We start from the raw sequence: 16,581 nt of genomic DNA, 5'->3' as shown, positions 1-16,581 counted from the left end.
CCAAATGTGTATGACACTTCAATCTCTCAAAAGTCTCTTATGTAATAAATAATAAAAGCGACAGTATTCCTAATTCTTCAACTCATTTTACATATTGATCTTTCTTTCATGAATTATTCAACAATAGATGAAATGGATCACAATTAACTTTGGATGGTTACCAGTGGGATGTTGTAAATAATTGTAAATAAAGCAGAAAATACAGTCCAAAGTTTCTCGTTAGCTTCAGAGACTCCACATCGGCTCATCGTCAGCTTTAATCAGGTTCTTTCTTAGTTCTTAATTAAACGGAGGATTCAATGCCCCTTAACCTTGAAAATTCAGATTTAAACTCATGTTAACTTCCAAAACAAGTTTAGACCAATGGCTCTACCACAATACGTAGCAAAGAATTTCCACATAAATAACATCACTGTATCATCTTTGCAGACAGCTGGGAAGAGCTCAGCGAGTTTGTGGAAAGAAGCTGTATGGAACAAGTGCTGTCACATGTCCAGAAACTGACTTCTCCTGTAAAAATGTTCCCACCAGGCCCAGGTGTCCACCAGTCGTCTGGTCCGGTCTCTGGTCACAAATGCCTGGGACGTCTCAGGCCTTCCTCAGCTTTGTAGTCTGAACCTCATTTTGTCTTTGTAGTCGTCAAGCGGAACTTTATTTTGGCAGCCACCGTGTTAGAGGGGACAGCTGATTTATGACGGCGGAGGGCAGCGGGGCGATCCCACCGTTTTCTTTCAGTTTGGGGGACTTGTTCTGGATGTTGTTATGGCGTCCACACACAAAGTCCCCAGTCTATTAGTGCTGGAGAGCTGGAGTCGGGATCCAGGATTAGCGATCAAAAGAGTGAGGGGGGTGTTTTGGGGTAAAAGGTTGGGGGTAACATTAGCCCAACATGTCCAGGTGGTGTGGTTGAAAAGAGACTGCCATCTGTGGTGTGGATGGGTCGAACATGGGCTTTAGCCTGTGTGTGTGTGTGTGTTGGTTTCCAGTATGGTGTGTGTGAATGACTTTTATGGAGCGTACACTTTGGGTGAACTCCGTCTAGTTGGATTTGAACCGTAACCGATTGGATTTCAGGCTCGGGGAGGTGACCCGTGACCTTTTTTTACAACATCTGCACCCCTGACTTTTCCTCAAACTCATTCCTCCTTCATGTTACTCCCTGTGCCACCCAGCCCATCTGCCTGTGGAACACCACAGGACTGCAAATAATATACTGATATCTGCTACAGCTTCACCTCACGTGAAGGTTAGGAGAGGAAAATTCAAATTACTGAACATGCCCCCAGGATAATCCATTCAGTATGTTCATATGGGCTGTGTACTGCATCAGTACTGTTGATCATGTGTACTGGTGTCCGGGTTTCAGTTTCACCGATTTCAAAACAAGATTTGCTTTTGTTTTGATTTTTTTTTTTGTTCCAGGTCATGAATGAGTTTGAACCCCTCAACTTTTAAAGAAGAAGAAGAAAAAAAAAAGATGAAATTTAGAAAATCGACATGACCGGTTAACTCTGCTGCTGTTGAAAATGACAGATGTTCAGTTCCAAAACAACTATTAGCACTAAAGCTACTGTAACACATGGTGTGTTCAAGTGTGTTACAGCACCGTTTTTCCATCATCCAAGTCAGAGCTCTGAGGACCACCAGCGTCAAATAATGTGATACTGGGCTAGAAAATAAAAACTGACTTTCAGTTTAGACAGCAATTCAAGTCAGAAGTGTGGAATGAGTTTATACTGTCAGGCAACTGAAATGTTACTTCGGTAAATAAAAAATGCCTACATGTGAAGATTTCAACTTTAATTGAAAAAGAAAATGTTACAAGTGGACTTTCAGAGGTTGCAAGAAATACACAAAAAAACCCAATGACAAGTCCATGTTTTTAATCAATAAATACCTTTGTTGTACAGTTTGTTTTTGTTTTTTTTTTGTTTTTTTTTTGTTTTTTGTTTTTTTACACACAGTATTTGACTTTCTGCCAGCCGTGACACTGATGGTGGTCTCACATGTGGGTGGTCTCATCTTCAGCGTCTGTGTCATGTTGCAAAGAGGTCTGAGCTTCAGGGAGGCAGTTACACTGCAGGTACCAGAAAAGCACTTGGACCTGAAACACACACACACACACACACGATGAAGACAAAACAGCAGAAGTTTGTAAAATATAATTTCTCTCTTTGCCTGAATAAAAACACATTCAGGAATCAAATGTTTTTTGCAGTAAAGAGAATTATTTATACATGTTTTCATTATGATAATATAACAAATACTCATCACGTCTCAGTATTCACATTAAATTTACTTTTAGGTTTATTATTATTATTATTTTAAAACAGTTAATTTATTTGAAGGCAGAAGCTTAACTGAGCAGAATAAATCGGTCTGTGGGCTTTTGTTTAAAACAAAATAATTATTTCTAATTCATTTATTTATTCATTTTCAGGAGCAGGAGCACAGAGATCGTCTCTGTTTTTATGAGAATCAGGGTTTTAAATGCTAACAATTATTGCATATTTTATAAGCTCACTACAGTGTTTCTTTCTTTTAACATGTAATGACTTCATTTTTTTCTACTTTTGATCGTTAAAAAAGGATTCCAGTGTTGAGAAGGCTTGAAAAACATTCTTTAAAAGTTTGTGGAAAAAAACATCCATTAGTTGAATAAAACATGACAAACAAATTATTTTTAAAAATCAATTATTTTCACTAAGTACGGCGTAGCACTTTTGGCTGCTTTCATCCCCACCTGCACCACCACCTCCTGGGAGATATCCACAGTGGGGCCGTCCTGCCCCAGGCCGACCACAGGGGGGCGTAAGAGGCTGGGACCGAACACTGTGGCCAGGTTTAGTGGAGACATCTTGTTGACGTCTTGCTTCTCTGAGACTCTGAAGAAAAATGATGATGAGAGAAATGAGATGAGAGAATGAGAAAAACTGAAAGTCTGAAAGCAGCTGGTGAGATTTCACAGAAACTAAATCTCTTATTAGGAATTTAATTATGTTGTGCACTGTTGCCTGATGTGTGGTCAGACCGTTGCAGGTGGTGCAGGAGGTACAGGAAGGTGTGGCGGTTGGGATCAGGACAGGAGTGCAGCAGGGACAACATGGAGACAAACCGGGAGGTTACATCCTGCATGTCTACAGGGGAGAGGAAACCCACTTTACTGTTCAGTTCACTTGGCTGACAGGTTATTTCAAGACTAAGACCAAGGGAGTTCAATTTGTCTGTTTTGAACTTTCAAAATAAAAGGTCTAAAGGGACGAACTAAAGTGCACAATTTCCTCAAACCTTTAAAAAAATACCCAAAACGAATAAAATGAAAGCCCAGAGTTTAATTCTTTGCGGATACAGCGAAGGACGTGGTTCACCGTGTGCCGTCTTGTCTCACCCAGAGTCCTGGCCAGGCTCTGAAACAGCTCAGAGGGTATAAGAGGCTCCGGCAGCTCTCTGAAGTACAGTTTGAGGACCCCAGAGACGACGTTCACCTCGGCACTTCTCAGCCTGGTTACTGCTTCACGCAGATCTGAGCAGGCAAACACATGGGGATTGTGATCAGTATTATTCTCTCTTCTTTGAGCACACACCCTTCCTTCCTTTAATCGCACTGTGGCCTGCCACTGATCACGCCTTAGTACCTCATTATGCATTTTCTTTTTTAAGTAATGGTGATATCAACAACTTTGCATGACAAACATGAGCCATTCAAATAATCCAGCATGTCTGTTTATTTTAGTTGCAGTGAGCAGCAACTGACGTTTCCCAGTGGTTTTTTCAGCACAGCTCTAAGAAAAGCAGTACTGGTTTGGTGGTTGATCCACCTGTTTGGTCCAAACTGAAATATCGCACTGACTGCCAAGAAATTTTGTACAGATGTTCATGGTCCCCAGAGGATAAATAGCAGTTAGTTTAGAGATCCCCTGAGTTTTCCTGCAGAGCCACTTTGAGTTTGATTTTGAGTTTAGAGTGAAATATGTTGATAACTTCAGTATGTTTTGATTTGAAATTTGGAGACTTTCATGTTCCCCGGAGGATGAACTGTAAAGATGACTTCTTGGGTTTAAAAAAAGCACTTCATCAAGTCTAAATCATATAATATTACCTTAAGTTGGTATCCAGACTAAAAAAAAACAAAAAAAACAAAAACGAAATAAAAGCAATTAAAACTTGCAGAAACTCAACTGGGGAACAAAGCCTGTCGTGTAGGAGAGGAGCTGTAAGACTTTAACATAATAGCACATGCCAGCATAAAATGGACGTTTGCCTTCTTACTGCTATTGAACGCAGTCTTCAGCGCACTGATGTCGCTGGTGCTTCCTGAAACCCGGTAGATTCCCACCTCGTCCATGCCTCTCCTCTCCACCTCCTCCACGCAGCAGCGTACCACGTGGGGGACCAGCACTCCCTCCTGTCTGATGGAGAATTGAAAGTATTAAGAAAAAAAATGCAACCTCTGATGTTTCATTTCATTTTAGACTCCACTTCTGCTTCTCTTCAGCCCTCTCTCCCACAAAAAAAACCGCCTCACTTGTGAAAGTAGCAGAACAAAATGGTACACGAGGGAAATAAAACTCTAGACTGGGCTGCAGCTCTCAGTTTCGAGGCTTTTAGGCTTTCTCACTGGCGCAGACAGAGTCAGTCGCTTTCCAAAGTCTGGCAGGGACTTACTGAGCCACGGTTTGAATGGGGACACAGAAGACAGGCTGTTGCTGAGCTGTAGAGCCGGGCGGCTCCAGAGGGTGGGGACAGTACTTCAGGGAGAGAGTCACCTCCACCTGGCCAAGATGTACTGTCTGTTTCCTCCATCGCTTATTCAGGCTTTTAGATTCCAACTGACAAAGAAAATAATTAAACAAACAAAAAAAAAGGCATGGCATCAGAAACCCAACAAATGTAAAGATTTTGTACTCTGACTCTAAAAAATAAAACATGTTGGATGTGAATCTACTGAAAGGACCAGACTCTGACCTCCGACCATTCAGCCAAATACCTGAGCTGCAGCAGGGGTTATTATATTTTTATTCTTTTACACAGATTTTATACATTTAATAAAAACAAAGTGCTATTAAATGATTTTTTCAGCTACCTGAGTGCAGCAAAACAAAAGAGACAAAAACAAAACAAAAAGACAACATGGACATCATGAAGTTGATACTGTCATGTTCAAAAGTTAGTCCCCCTCTTTTAATTCTGTTTTTTTTGTGTGTAAAAACGTAATAAAAATCATCTTATCGTAGTGAGTCTTAGTATCAGGCAAACACAACTTCAGATGAATCTAACTTTTTTCACCATGCCATAATTTATTTAGTAAAAATGAAGTAAAAAAAAAAACAAAAAAACGTGGGCCGTATTTTTAGATCCACCTTTAGCAACAATAACCTGAAGTAATCATTTACTGTGTGACTCAATCAGTCTCTCGCATCGTCTTGGAGGAATTTTGGCCCATTTTTCTTCACAACATTGCTTCAGTTCATTAATGTTTTTGGCCATTCGCTCATGCACAGCTCTCTTAAGGTCCCTGAGGTCTGGACTTGGACTAGGCAATTCCAAAACCTCGATTCTTTTATTTTTCAGCCATGTAGATTTGCTGATGTGCTTTGTATCATTGCCCTGTTGCATGACCCAGTTTCACCCAAGCTTTAACTGTCGGACAGAGAGCCTTACAATTGGCTCTAGAATACTAATGCTGGTATACAGAGGAGTTTATGGTTGACTCAAATAGTGCAGGTGACCACGTCCTGTGCCTGCAAAACAAGCCCCAACCATCACCCCTCCTCTACTGCGTTTGACAGTGGGCGTGAGGTGTTTCTGCTGAAATGCTCTATCTGATTTTCACCAAACATGTTTATGCAGTCTTCCCCTCTTGGCATTGTGCTAACACACACACTGAACGAGCCAAACCAGCAAACTGCCAAAATGTCTGCTTTTATAAAGGTCTGCACACCTGCTGATGATCAGTTAATGAAGAGCTGATGATTAGCAGCACCTGGCTGCAACTCACCTTCTTAGTTCTTATGGAAGCATAAAGGGTTGTTTTTTGGGGCTTAATTTTTGCAGAATAAATAATAGCACAGTGAAAAAAGTTATATGTTGTTGTTTGTCTGAAGTTGTATTTGCCTAATACTAAGACCCACTACGATCATTTTATTATTATTATATTTATTCCCAAAAGAACATAAAATTTAAAGAGGGGGCATTAACTTTTGAACATGACTGTATGATGTATGTTAGAAAACAACAGCCAGTGTACACAATCCAGCAGACATGGAGCGACATCATGATTTATGTCATGCGTCTGGCCACATGTTAAAATCCATTATTCACTACTCTTTTAGGTTTTTTTTTCTGGTTCCCATCAACTCTGCAGGAAAATATCTGGCTTTTTAGCAACTAAATGCTCCAGATAAAGTTATTATTCTGTTGCTGAAAAGTGTTAAAAAGCCCCATAGAGCTGAAGGGAAGTGCAGCTGGGTGATAATTCCCAATGATTTTGACGCCTTTCTCATTGCACTTAGTCACTGACTCCTTTTTTGATGTAAAATAGTATGGCTTTTTGTATTTATTTTTGTATTCATACTGCTTTCATGCTTTAACTCCAGTAACTTTTTTCCAGGATGATAATAAAGTTGAAACTCAGTCCGTCTTCATACCTGAACGGAAGCTTTGCCCAGGACAGCATCATCCCGTCCGTCAGACTGACTCACACAGAGCACCTTCATCTGCTGTGCCCCGTCCACCTGGAAAGACAGCTCCTGTTGGACAGAAAGAAGGTGGTGTCAACACCGGCTACGACAGCGGTGTCGCGAAGCTGCAACGGGAGCATTCATGTCTTACTTTAAGCCTTTTGATCCTGGCTACCAGTTGGATTTAGTGCAGATTTTACTGCCACTGATCATGTTTAAAGCAGGGCATGGTCTGGCCACAGTGCCGACTTTTCAGTCCTCTGTGAGTTGGACTGAAGGCTGACATCATGTCGGATGCTGTCTAGACATGAAGAAGTCATTTACCACCCTGGACTGGCTGATAAATCATCTGCCTTTCATACCAGCCTAAAACCCTGTTTATCCAAAGCTTAAAGACCGATATACATGCAATTGTTTTGTACACAACAGCTGTACTCTAACCTGGTCCCAGTGTGGGTTTAGGCTGCAGACTGAAGAGTGTGTCTGGGCTTGTTTGTCATAAAACTCATAGCCATCCACTTCTACACACACATACACACCTGAAAAAAAACAAAACAAAACAGAGAACCAAACACAAAGTGAGTTCTTGTTCATTCATATAGAAGACTTGCTCAGCTCAGGAACTACAAAACAATTATTTGGTTTAATAAATAAACATAAAGTATTAATTATACAGGCTGGTTGCTGCAGGCCACTTGCTGAGTGGATGGCCACACCAAGAGTCCCACACAAAGACTTCTCGTCCTCTCCTGGTGAGAGACAGAGACAAAAGTATCCTGAAACCCACTGGATTTCAAATCATGAGAATGACAAGATAGACATAAAGAAAGTGCTGAAAAAGTACGAGGCTGGCATCAAAACATCAAAACACTCAGAGTCGGCTCATGTTGTGTCCGACTTGTGATTCTGTGGCGAGGAGAAGAGGACAGAAATAGAGACGTTGGTTGTACCAGCATTCGAGCTCTGCAGCGGCGGCTGCTGGGTCATTCTCAGTTTCACACAAGCACTGGTGAGAGTGAGCAGGTCTGGAGGGACAGTTTCTGTGTCTGACAAACACACAGCAGACACGAGTCAGCTTTCAAAACCACAGAGGCTCAGGGAAGGAAAAAAACTCACATTAAATGCTCTCAAAAAGAGGCGTTTATCAGTGCCAGTGCTCCCATTTCTGTTTTACAGTTTATATCATTGTTCCCATTTGCATAGTTTATTCCATTAAAGAAATCAAACCAAGCAAATATATTCATTGGCAAAGGACTATAAAACCGTTGACCCAACAAAATGGTTCTGTATCGACAAATCGTCAGGCTGCAGCTAATGAGTCCTTATTTTTTACTCAATAATCTGAAGATTTTCTTTTCTCATTTAATCATTTGGTGCATTTCAAAAACAGAGACAAATGAATTGTTTGTGACAAATGAATTCAATTAATCATCAAAATTAGTGCCAGTTGACAGCTTTTAAATATTATGCTCTTCTCTGATTATTTATAGCTTGTTGTACTGTATGTGTACTATGCCTGTGTTGTGAATTGTATTATTATATTTACATGCTGTGTGTGGTGTGTTTTAACGATTGGTGTGTTTTGTTCCCTGGTGGACGCTGCTCTCCCATGCAGGACAAGACATCTGCTTCTGAACATAAACGTCCAAGTCTCTTCTTGTGTGTATGAAGTAAACTTTGCACAATAAAATGACACAATACTTCCTGACCCTGGAAGAATGTGTTTGGATCCATAGGACGTTTCAAGTCAGTGACTTACTGTCAGCGGAGAGTTTATCAATGGCTTCCTTCCATTCTTCAAGCTCATACAGCGAGGAGAGGAGGAGAGTGTGACTCTGCAGTGACGTGATAATGATATTTAATAGAAGTCGATTAATTATTCAAGACTGAAACTGTGCCGACAATTTTAGGAGGTGTGTGTGTGTGTGTGTGTGTGTGCATACCTTGCCACTGGGGCTGTGCAGCTCCAATCTGTAAACAGGGGAGTGTGTGAGCAGCATCAGCTCCATTTGCTCCAGCTTCTTCCTGCTACGAGCTACCCAAGCCATGGCCCTGGACCTCTTCTTTACACAAACACATTTTTATCATTTTACTCAAGTTAAAAAAGACAGGTCATAATCTTCTCTCTGTATTTGTGTCCCTTCCACACAAACATACTGCTTTGTGTTGCCGCAGCTGTTGCCTGAGGAGGTACATCTTGGTTCGTATGGCGTGTACGCGAAGTTGTGTGTCTGATGGACGTTCCTGCTCTGCAGTCCAGCGAAGTTTGAGACCGGCGAGAGGCAGATACCAGCAGAACCTGTACTGGTCCTGCTTCCTGGAAGAAACACAAACAATCCACTCAGTTGCTCAGTTTGTTACTACGATGGCTTTTGGGAGTCACAAAGATCAAAAGGAAACAGATGGATGCAGTGTTGTTACTCGCAAAACCTGCTGCTACACTCACCCTTTGCTTGCATGTTTGAATCTGGTGCACAGCAACAGATCAGTGTAAAGGAAGAGATGACGCAGGGTGCGTTCCCCATCGCTCACATCCACAACAAAGTCGTCACGCATCAGCTTTCGCCTCTGGGGAAACACACAAATACGCATATGTATATATTATACTTATACTTATGATATTATACACACATGTAAACGTTATACACATATATACTGTCACAAGTGTGGGTTTCAACAATTGCAGTGTAACACTTTCCCAATCACGCCAAGCCAGATTTTGTACAGCATAAGCCTCACCATGCCGTGACTGAGCATGACTCCTCGTTTGCAGTGTGAACTCTCGTTGATACCTGACAGGAAGCTGCGAGACAATCTCAGAGCTTCCTGTAAGGATGCGTAATCTCCATGCTCCACTGGTGTCGTCTTCAGGACGTCCTACATGATCACAGACGGGTTGATAAGTCAGAAAGTGAAAGTGAAGAAGGGGGGTGAGCAAAAGGAAATAATGTAGGGGGGTAATTCCTGGAAGAAAGATGAATATAGTCAGAGAATAACTGCAGTAGCTATAGAGGTGAGGTTTCACTTTCAGAAACTGATGAATAATCTCACACGCAGCACTAGTGTGGTCTTGGTTACTCTGTCCAGAGGCCTGTACAGAAGAGCTGTAAAGACAAAAGACAGCAATGAGACGCCTGCAGACAACACGTCATTAAACAGTTTAGAAACTGAGGATATGTACCTTCAAAAGTGTATCTGGTCGGAGTCTTGTCTGAGCCGTTATTGTTAGACATCATGCTCTGGAGAAAGATAACGTGAGACAGCTGAGGATAACCGGGTACACGAACTGACACATCACATGTTACTTCAGAAGTTCGCAGTACCTCGGCCAGGGTTCGGAAGCGAGGGTCAGACTGTGTGCACTTGCGAACAACTTCAACAGCTTCCTCGTAGTTTGCAATGAAACCGCCATACAGACCGATCTGGTTCACCTGCAAAAGGCAAAATAACAGACGGATCAGTGGAAGGATATGTGGGGGAGGGTGCTCTGAGGCGAGCGGGATCATCATCCAGATTAAGGACACAAAGATTTATTCAGAAGGAAAATGATTTGACGGGGTGAAAATCTGGGGAGTCTTTTGTGAAACACTTTGTTCAAAGTTATTTTGCATTTTTTATCAACACCACAGAAACTAAATTGTGTTCTTGATAAAGTTTCCATAAACATTAATTTGTACATCATATTTCTTGCTACCAATGAAAACAATGTCCAATATTCCCTCTCGTTTGAGCTCTGTTCTGGTGAAATCCTAATTGAACCACGATACAGGATACAGGCATGAAAGCTCAGCACAGTTAGGCTTACCATTTTCAGGAACAGGTCTCCCACCATCAGCTCAAAGCCTTTGTGGTTCACCTCTCTCTTCTCACCTGGGCAGGACTCGGCCTGGCAGTGTGCGCTCAGGCGGGCCTTCAGGCCAGAGTAGAAGCTCTGGTGCATGTCTCTGAGCTCAGGCACCTGGTAGAAAACAGTTTGGACCTGTCGGCTGGACAGAACCGGCTGGGAAGTCCCGGCTGAGGCCCGCAGAGCCTTCATGGGCTGCAGAAAAATGATAAAGCAGCCACTGAGCTAAAGGCCAACAAACGTAGGTGAAAAGAACAAGCTAGTGTGTGACAGAAAAAAAAGTGAGAACATATGAACTCTCACATCTTCTACATCTCAAAAGGTTCACTCCTATGCCTTTCAACAGTCTCTCAACTTACACTGCTAAATGAAAGCAAGCCCGTGCATGGAAAGGATATGCAATGACATACTGCTGAGGGACCACGGCACGGACAAACTCAGAGAAAACATACCTTTCTGATTCATTTAAATACATTCAATGAGTCACAAAGTGTGAGAATGTGGAAACAGGGGGGGTTCCTGTTGCTGTAAATAGCAGAGGAGAAAAAAAGGAAGACATTCACAAAGAACAAATCCAGCCACTTGCTGTTGTGCCATCACTTCCTGACCAAAATCTTTTTTTACTCTCACGAGTAGGAACGTAATAATTTGCAAAGACAATGACTTTTTTTCGTCTTTTCTTTCTTTTTTTAAATTCAGGAATATGTTGACATTTTGGGAAAAAGGTTTATCCCTTTCTTGGTTTTCTCTGGTCTAAATTTATTTCTACTCGCAGAACACAACCGCAGTCAGTAATGAAGCTCACTTGCTAGCAATTAACCATAGCTTAGTAAGTGTAAGTGTGGCAGCTCCTCAGCTTAGCTTGGTGTAAACAATCCAGCTAACCGATATAAATTATGTTTCCAAAAACAGCACTTTGTGAGTGTGTGTGTGTGTGTGTGTGTGTGTGTGTGTGTGTGTGTGTGTGTGTGTGTGTTGGGGGGGGGCAAGCTAATAGGGAAGCTGAGAAGCTGAACAAAGTACTGTATGACACAATGCTAACCACAGTCCTACAAACCTCCATTTGTGATCAATGCTCATAATCAGATAGAGTAAATACACATAAAACATCCTGCATACTGTGTTCATGTAAGTTAAAAAAACAAAACTTGGAGAGCAAGTCTGTACTTGAAAATTATGGTTTCTTGCTGCTTCTCTTTTGAGCCAAATAAGGAAAGCATGTCTATTTTTTATACCGTGACAGCAGAGCAGCAAAGGGGAAGTTTAATGGTAATAATAATCATTTCAAAAAGTTTTTTATTTCACTTTTGCAAAATGGTTTAGCCTCTGAGTTTCGATGCTACAGTAAGACCCCCCCCATATTTCACTGTGTGTTAGTTACCATCAGCAGGGCCTCGAGTTCTCGGAGATAAACCTCCTCACTCTCCAGGATGCCTTTCAGGACCACGAGCCTCCTCTCCAACATTTCCTCCGGGCTGCACAAAGTCTGCGTCACAGACATTCAAAAACACACTGAAATAAACTGAAGTCATTCACAAAATCAGTGGCACGACTGTTCATTCAGTAGGCGACACTTCCAATGGTGCAATGGTTGAGTTTTAAAATGGCAACAGACGTTCAGATGCCGTTCAGATGTAACATGTGGTGTTTCCTCTGTCTGTTTCTTTGTCTGTGAATGCCTCTTAGCAAACAAAAGAAACACATATTTGATCACGAATAGGCTTTAAAGTATTATATTTCCTTAGTTGTCACAATAAACGTGTTTATGGTCATATTTTCCGTACTTTCTGTATAAAATGTGTTGCGTTCATGGAGAACTGATGGGTTACTTATTAAATACTTTTCTACACATGGGAGTTTAATACGGTCAACAGAAAATGAGGAAGTAAAAAAAAAAAAAAAAAACCCAAAAAATAAGGTTTAGCTTTATTTCCCTTTTTAGTTTTATGCCCTGTCTTCATTTATAGAAACATTTTCCAAAGTCCATCTGAAGTGGGGTCACGTGTGGCTCCACGTATTGTGATTTTTAAGTGGTTTACAGTATTGAGGTGTTTTAGAGTGTCTCTGAAACCCCAGATATCTGTCTATTTTCCAAATGGTTGGATAAAAATAATTTTAAAATTGGGAAAAATGCAAAAAATAAACAAAAAACGAATGCAAACTCACAGGAGTGTCGGGGAAGTCTAAGCTCTCCGGGTGGAGAGGAGAGAGAAAACATGAGAGTCCCTCCTCCTGGAACACGTCCTCCTCCAGGGCATCAGTCTCTGCTTCAACTACAACTGATACACAAACACACACATATACATACATACATGACATGCAGCAGTATGTGGGGGTAATAATCAAATAAATTCCTATTACTGCTTCCCTCTTGAACACGTGAACACTGTTGTACCTACATTAACAGAAAGATGGCAGCTATTTGTCTTGAATCTTTATAATTTTAATTCAGTAAATGATTAAATGACTACAATTTTCAGTTGGTTGCTGACAAGCTGTGTTTAACCCAAAGGGAACTACACTTTACACTTTTTACACTAACTTTCTGTACATAATAACACACAGCGTCTCCTACCCTCACCTGGCACTTGCTGTGACTCCAGATACTGCACAGCCTCCTGGTAGACGTCCATCATCTGAGCTCGGAGATCTTCTCCTCACAGAGCGGGCTGAGCTCTGGATATGCAGCATGTGAACACGCTCAGCTGGTGAAAGAAAACTTCCTCTTTCTGTTAAGGATGCGCAAATGGGGGAAATACAACTTCCTGCCTGTGTGAAACCCAGTAGAAGCCTATGAGTCGCCTCACTTTTTAATCCCCCCCCCCCCCACACACACACACACACACACACACACAAACACATACACACACACACAGACACAGTTGCAACTAAACTTCCTCTGTGCGTCAGTTTTAAGATACTGTACCTCTGCAGATATATACCATCAAAACTTCACTGAATATTCCATCATCAGTTACTCAGACAGACAGAACTGCTGTGTCACTCTATTCCACATTTTTGTTTCGACCATGGCCTCCATATTGATCAGGATGCAGAGAGTGAAGATGAAATTTAACAGGAGCTAATGCATAATAACAGCTAGCACAGTTCTCGCTGAGTGTGGCCAATATTCAGTTTAAAAGCAGGAACTTCATAGCATAAAACTGGCAACAAAATTGAGTCAAATTAACATAAGCAGTTGAACCTGTGAGTCTAATATTAACCGATAAAATGAAAATCATATCAAATATGTGAGTTATAAATTAAACAGAGGTTTACTTGGGGGGAGGGGGATCTTATATCTGATCTGATTTACCTCTTTGTGAAGTCCAATGCTGCCCCCTGCAGTAAAACAGATGTTAACACAACTTTCACTCTCAGTCTCGTCAGTTGATGCAACATTTCTTTCATTTTCTTTCCTTCTTCTATTGTTTGCCTTTCTGTAATTCACACGCAAGTGCACACGCGCCTGTGTGCGCACGCACACACACACACAGTTTATGTCTTCATACCCTTGTGGGGACATTACATTGACTTCCTTTCATTTCCTGGAGACTAACTATAACCAAAGCCATTACTTGCCTTAACTCTAAACCTCAACCTAAACCTGAAATTTAATAGTTTCCTAAGGGGGACTTGTAACCACGTAAGCAGGTTTTTGTCTCACACACCCACTTGACCTCCCTTTGTCCTTTCTCTACACTTTTCCAGAAAAATGAAACTGAAGTGGATCCAGGATGAAAAAAAAATAGAAAGCAGCCCTGTGACGTTCTCATTGTTAGACAAAACACCTCACCACCTTCAACACCCCCAAAAAACAAAAACATAGAGCAACAGTAGAGGAAGCTCTGTGTCTCAGAGATACAATATATAGAAAGAAGGATATTGCATTCAGTGACTCTGAGTGAGTGTTGTGCTCAGTGTTGAAATGGACCAAAGCATTTTAAGTGTAGGTAACCTTTCCTATTGTCGGTCTGTCATGAAATTTCCCTGTCAATTATTCTGAAATTACAGATCTAAGAATTAACCCTGATTATACGGGTGAGCAACCAATATGTGCACGTCAATGTAGCCTTGAACAAAGTCCTTCTGAGACAAATTATACAATAAAAGCCCAACAGAACCAAACCATAAACCAATTTAAACACAATAAAACAAATAACTGTTAAAAGCTTTTCACACTACGCTGTGGTCCATGACGTATCAAGTCAAATCAAAGTCCACGTGTTTTATTGTCATATGTACAGAAAGATCCACGTTTCCCTTTACAACGGAAACTCTTTTACTGCCCACACTGAATGCCAAGATAAATAGAACTAAAAATAAAACAGCAAAGTATAAAACTAAAGTATAAAAACCTCTAACTAGCTGCCAATAAACTATGTACATAGACTGTGCAATGGCAACATCGACCACATGAGCACCCGTTTTTGCGCAATTGTGCAATTGTGCATGAAGCCGGGTGATACTGACTGGACTCCTGTCAGCTGTTTAGTAGTCTGATGATGATGGGAAAGAAAGAGTTTTTTAAATCTTGACTCAACAAAGACCTACAAATTTTGCAGTCACTAAATGACTTATAACAGAGTGAACTAAAGCCCTGTGAGCAGTGACACGACGCACTTATTTAAACAAGTAAGAGAAATGTAGATTCAACACAAAGCCTGGCGGTTTGCTCCATCTCGATGCTGTGGCTGAAACTACCAAAAGCCACTGACAGTTTGACTTTTTATTAGCTTCACATAAAACAAATTAACCACAAAGTGCGCCGGTTTTGTCACGGCTGGGAGGTTTCTTCATATCCTGTAGTTTTCCCTTCGAGTGTTTCCTGTGTTTGGCCTGAGTGTGTTGAGTCTATGTGCTCCTCCATTAGTGTCTATGTGTTTCCTGTGTGTCCTCTGTGTCGTCCTGCATTTTGTAATTTTTCTTTGTTTTTTTCAGTGTTTCTAGTTTTCGTTGGTTGCCTATCGGACTCTTTTTTTGTTGTTGTTTCTGGCCTTCTCTCTTTTGGATCATTCTTTGTTCAGACTTGGCTGTTATTTCCTGGAATTCCAGCAGTTTTCAGTTCTTTGCCGTGTCGCCCCCCCGCCCCCCGCTTTAGTTTCAACATCAGCAAGTTTCCTTTTGTTTATTTTGCCTCTTGTGACCGTTTCTGTATATCTAACAGAATCCTACCAGAAGTCTCAAACATCATCCAACAAACTGTTAGATAACATGAATCCATGGCCAACAGGAAACAGGAAATGATCCTCCTCTGCGTTTTTTCCATTTGATTACTTACCCAAGACACTCAACTGGCCTTAATAAGGCAATGGGATGGAGGATATCTGGATTAAATGTGTGCTTTCAGCCCAAATCTCAAGTGTCAAATGTCTGGTCTTGCACAACAGTGTGGACAAACTGCCAACTGTTCTTCCCCTTCTTTCCTCTTTGTCTTCCCCCTAAGAACCAGAAGCTGAGATCTTTTCTATTGCTTCGCTGTTTGCAGCCAGAGAAGCATATTCACAGCATGTTCCCCCTTCTCCCTGAGATGTACAGTATGTACGCATAAGCAGATATGCTTTGTACTTGCAGCTCATTTGTTATCTTACTCTTGAGGATGTGGTTGTCACAACAACTCAGGTTCTGCACTTGTTGGTGTGATCACAAATTTCCTCTGCAGATGTTAGGGTGGTGTAAGAAACAGGAGGAAACATTTACATAATTTTACTTTAGTTGCTGATGTATACTCTATAGGGTCTATAGGGTCTTTCATAGACACAGTTGAACAGCCATTCTTTGGTGTGTCCCCATATGGATCCACTGGACCTTGTCCAGTATGTTCCTGATTCTGGTCTGACTTTTGGGGTATTTTTTTTTTCACTTAAACTATTTTTGGGTGCATTTTAAGGATTTATGAAATTCACTGATTTTTTAAAAAAATGATCCAAGTGTTGTCTGGAGGATCAAAAGTAACTCCTTTCATCTTCTGGCAATTAATAACTGATAATAATTTTACACAAACCAGGAAGTTAAAGGGCTAATGACACAGACTGGTCATGAGTTTTTCCTCCACTT

The 16,581-nt window shown here is 41.2% G+C and overlaps 1 protein-coding gene across 2 annotated transcripts; it reads right to left on the bottom strand.

Annotated features, from left to right (window-relative positions):
• Positions 1-1,783: 1,783 nt before the first annotated feature.
• si:dkey-33c9.6 (active breakpoint cluster region-related protein) lies at positions 1,784-13,242 on the bottom strand. 2 transcript variants are annotated; one of them, XM_046381494.1, is made up of 22 exons: positions 13,106-13,242; positions 12,691-12,803; positions 11,906-12,010; positions 10,486-10,719; positions 10,004-10,111; positions 9,862-9,919; positions 9,732-9,784; positions 9,420-9,557; positions 9,127-9,248; positions 8,838-8,997; positions 8,624-8,743; positions 8,440-8,515; positions 7,631-7,726; positions 7,355-7,429; positions 7,122-7,219; positions 6,648-6,749; positions 4,666-4,829; positions 4,270-4,409; positions 3,389-3,523; positions 3,032-3,137; positions 2,744-2,885; positions 1,784-2,104 (listed from the first exon to the last, which is right to left on the bottom strand). In XM_046381494.1, exons 1-22 carry the CDS (start codon positions 13,158-13,160, stop codon positions 2,003-2,005), a joined length of 2,502 nt encoding a protein of 833 aa, XP_046237450.1. In that variant the 5' UTR covers positions 13,161-13,242; the 3' UTR covers positions 1,784-2,002. The 2 variants fall into 2 exon arrangements, with proteins under 2 accessions (XP_046237450.1, XP_046237451.1); XM_046381495.1 differs by having other exon boundaries at positions 8,624-8,740.
• Positions 13,243-16,581: the final 3,339 nt, after the last annotated feature.

Source organism: Scatophagus argus, chromosome 23, assembly GCF_020382885.2.
Source record: "Scatophagus argus isolate fScaArg1 chromosome 23, fScaArg1.pri, whole genome shotgun sequence".
In the NCBI taxonomy this organism is placed as follows: domain Eukaryota; kingdom Metazoa; phylum Chordata; class Actinopteri; family Scatophagidae; genus Scatophagus; species Scatophagus argus.
Note: the sequence above shows the minus strand (reverse complement) of the source record. Positions and strands in the feature narration are given on the sequence as shown.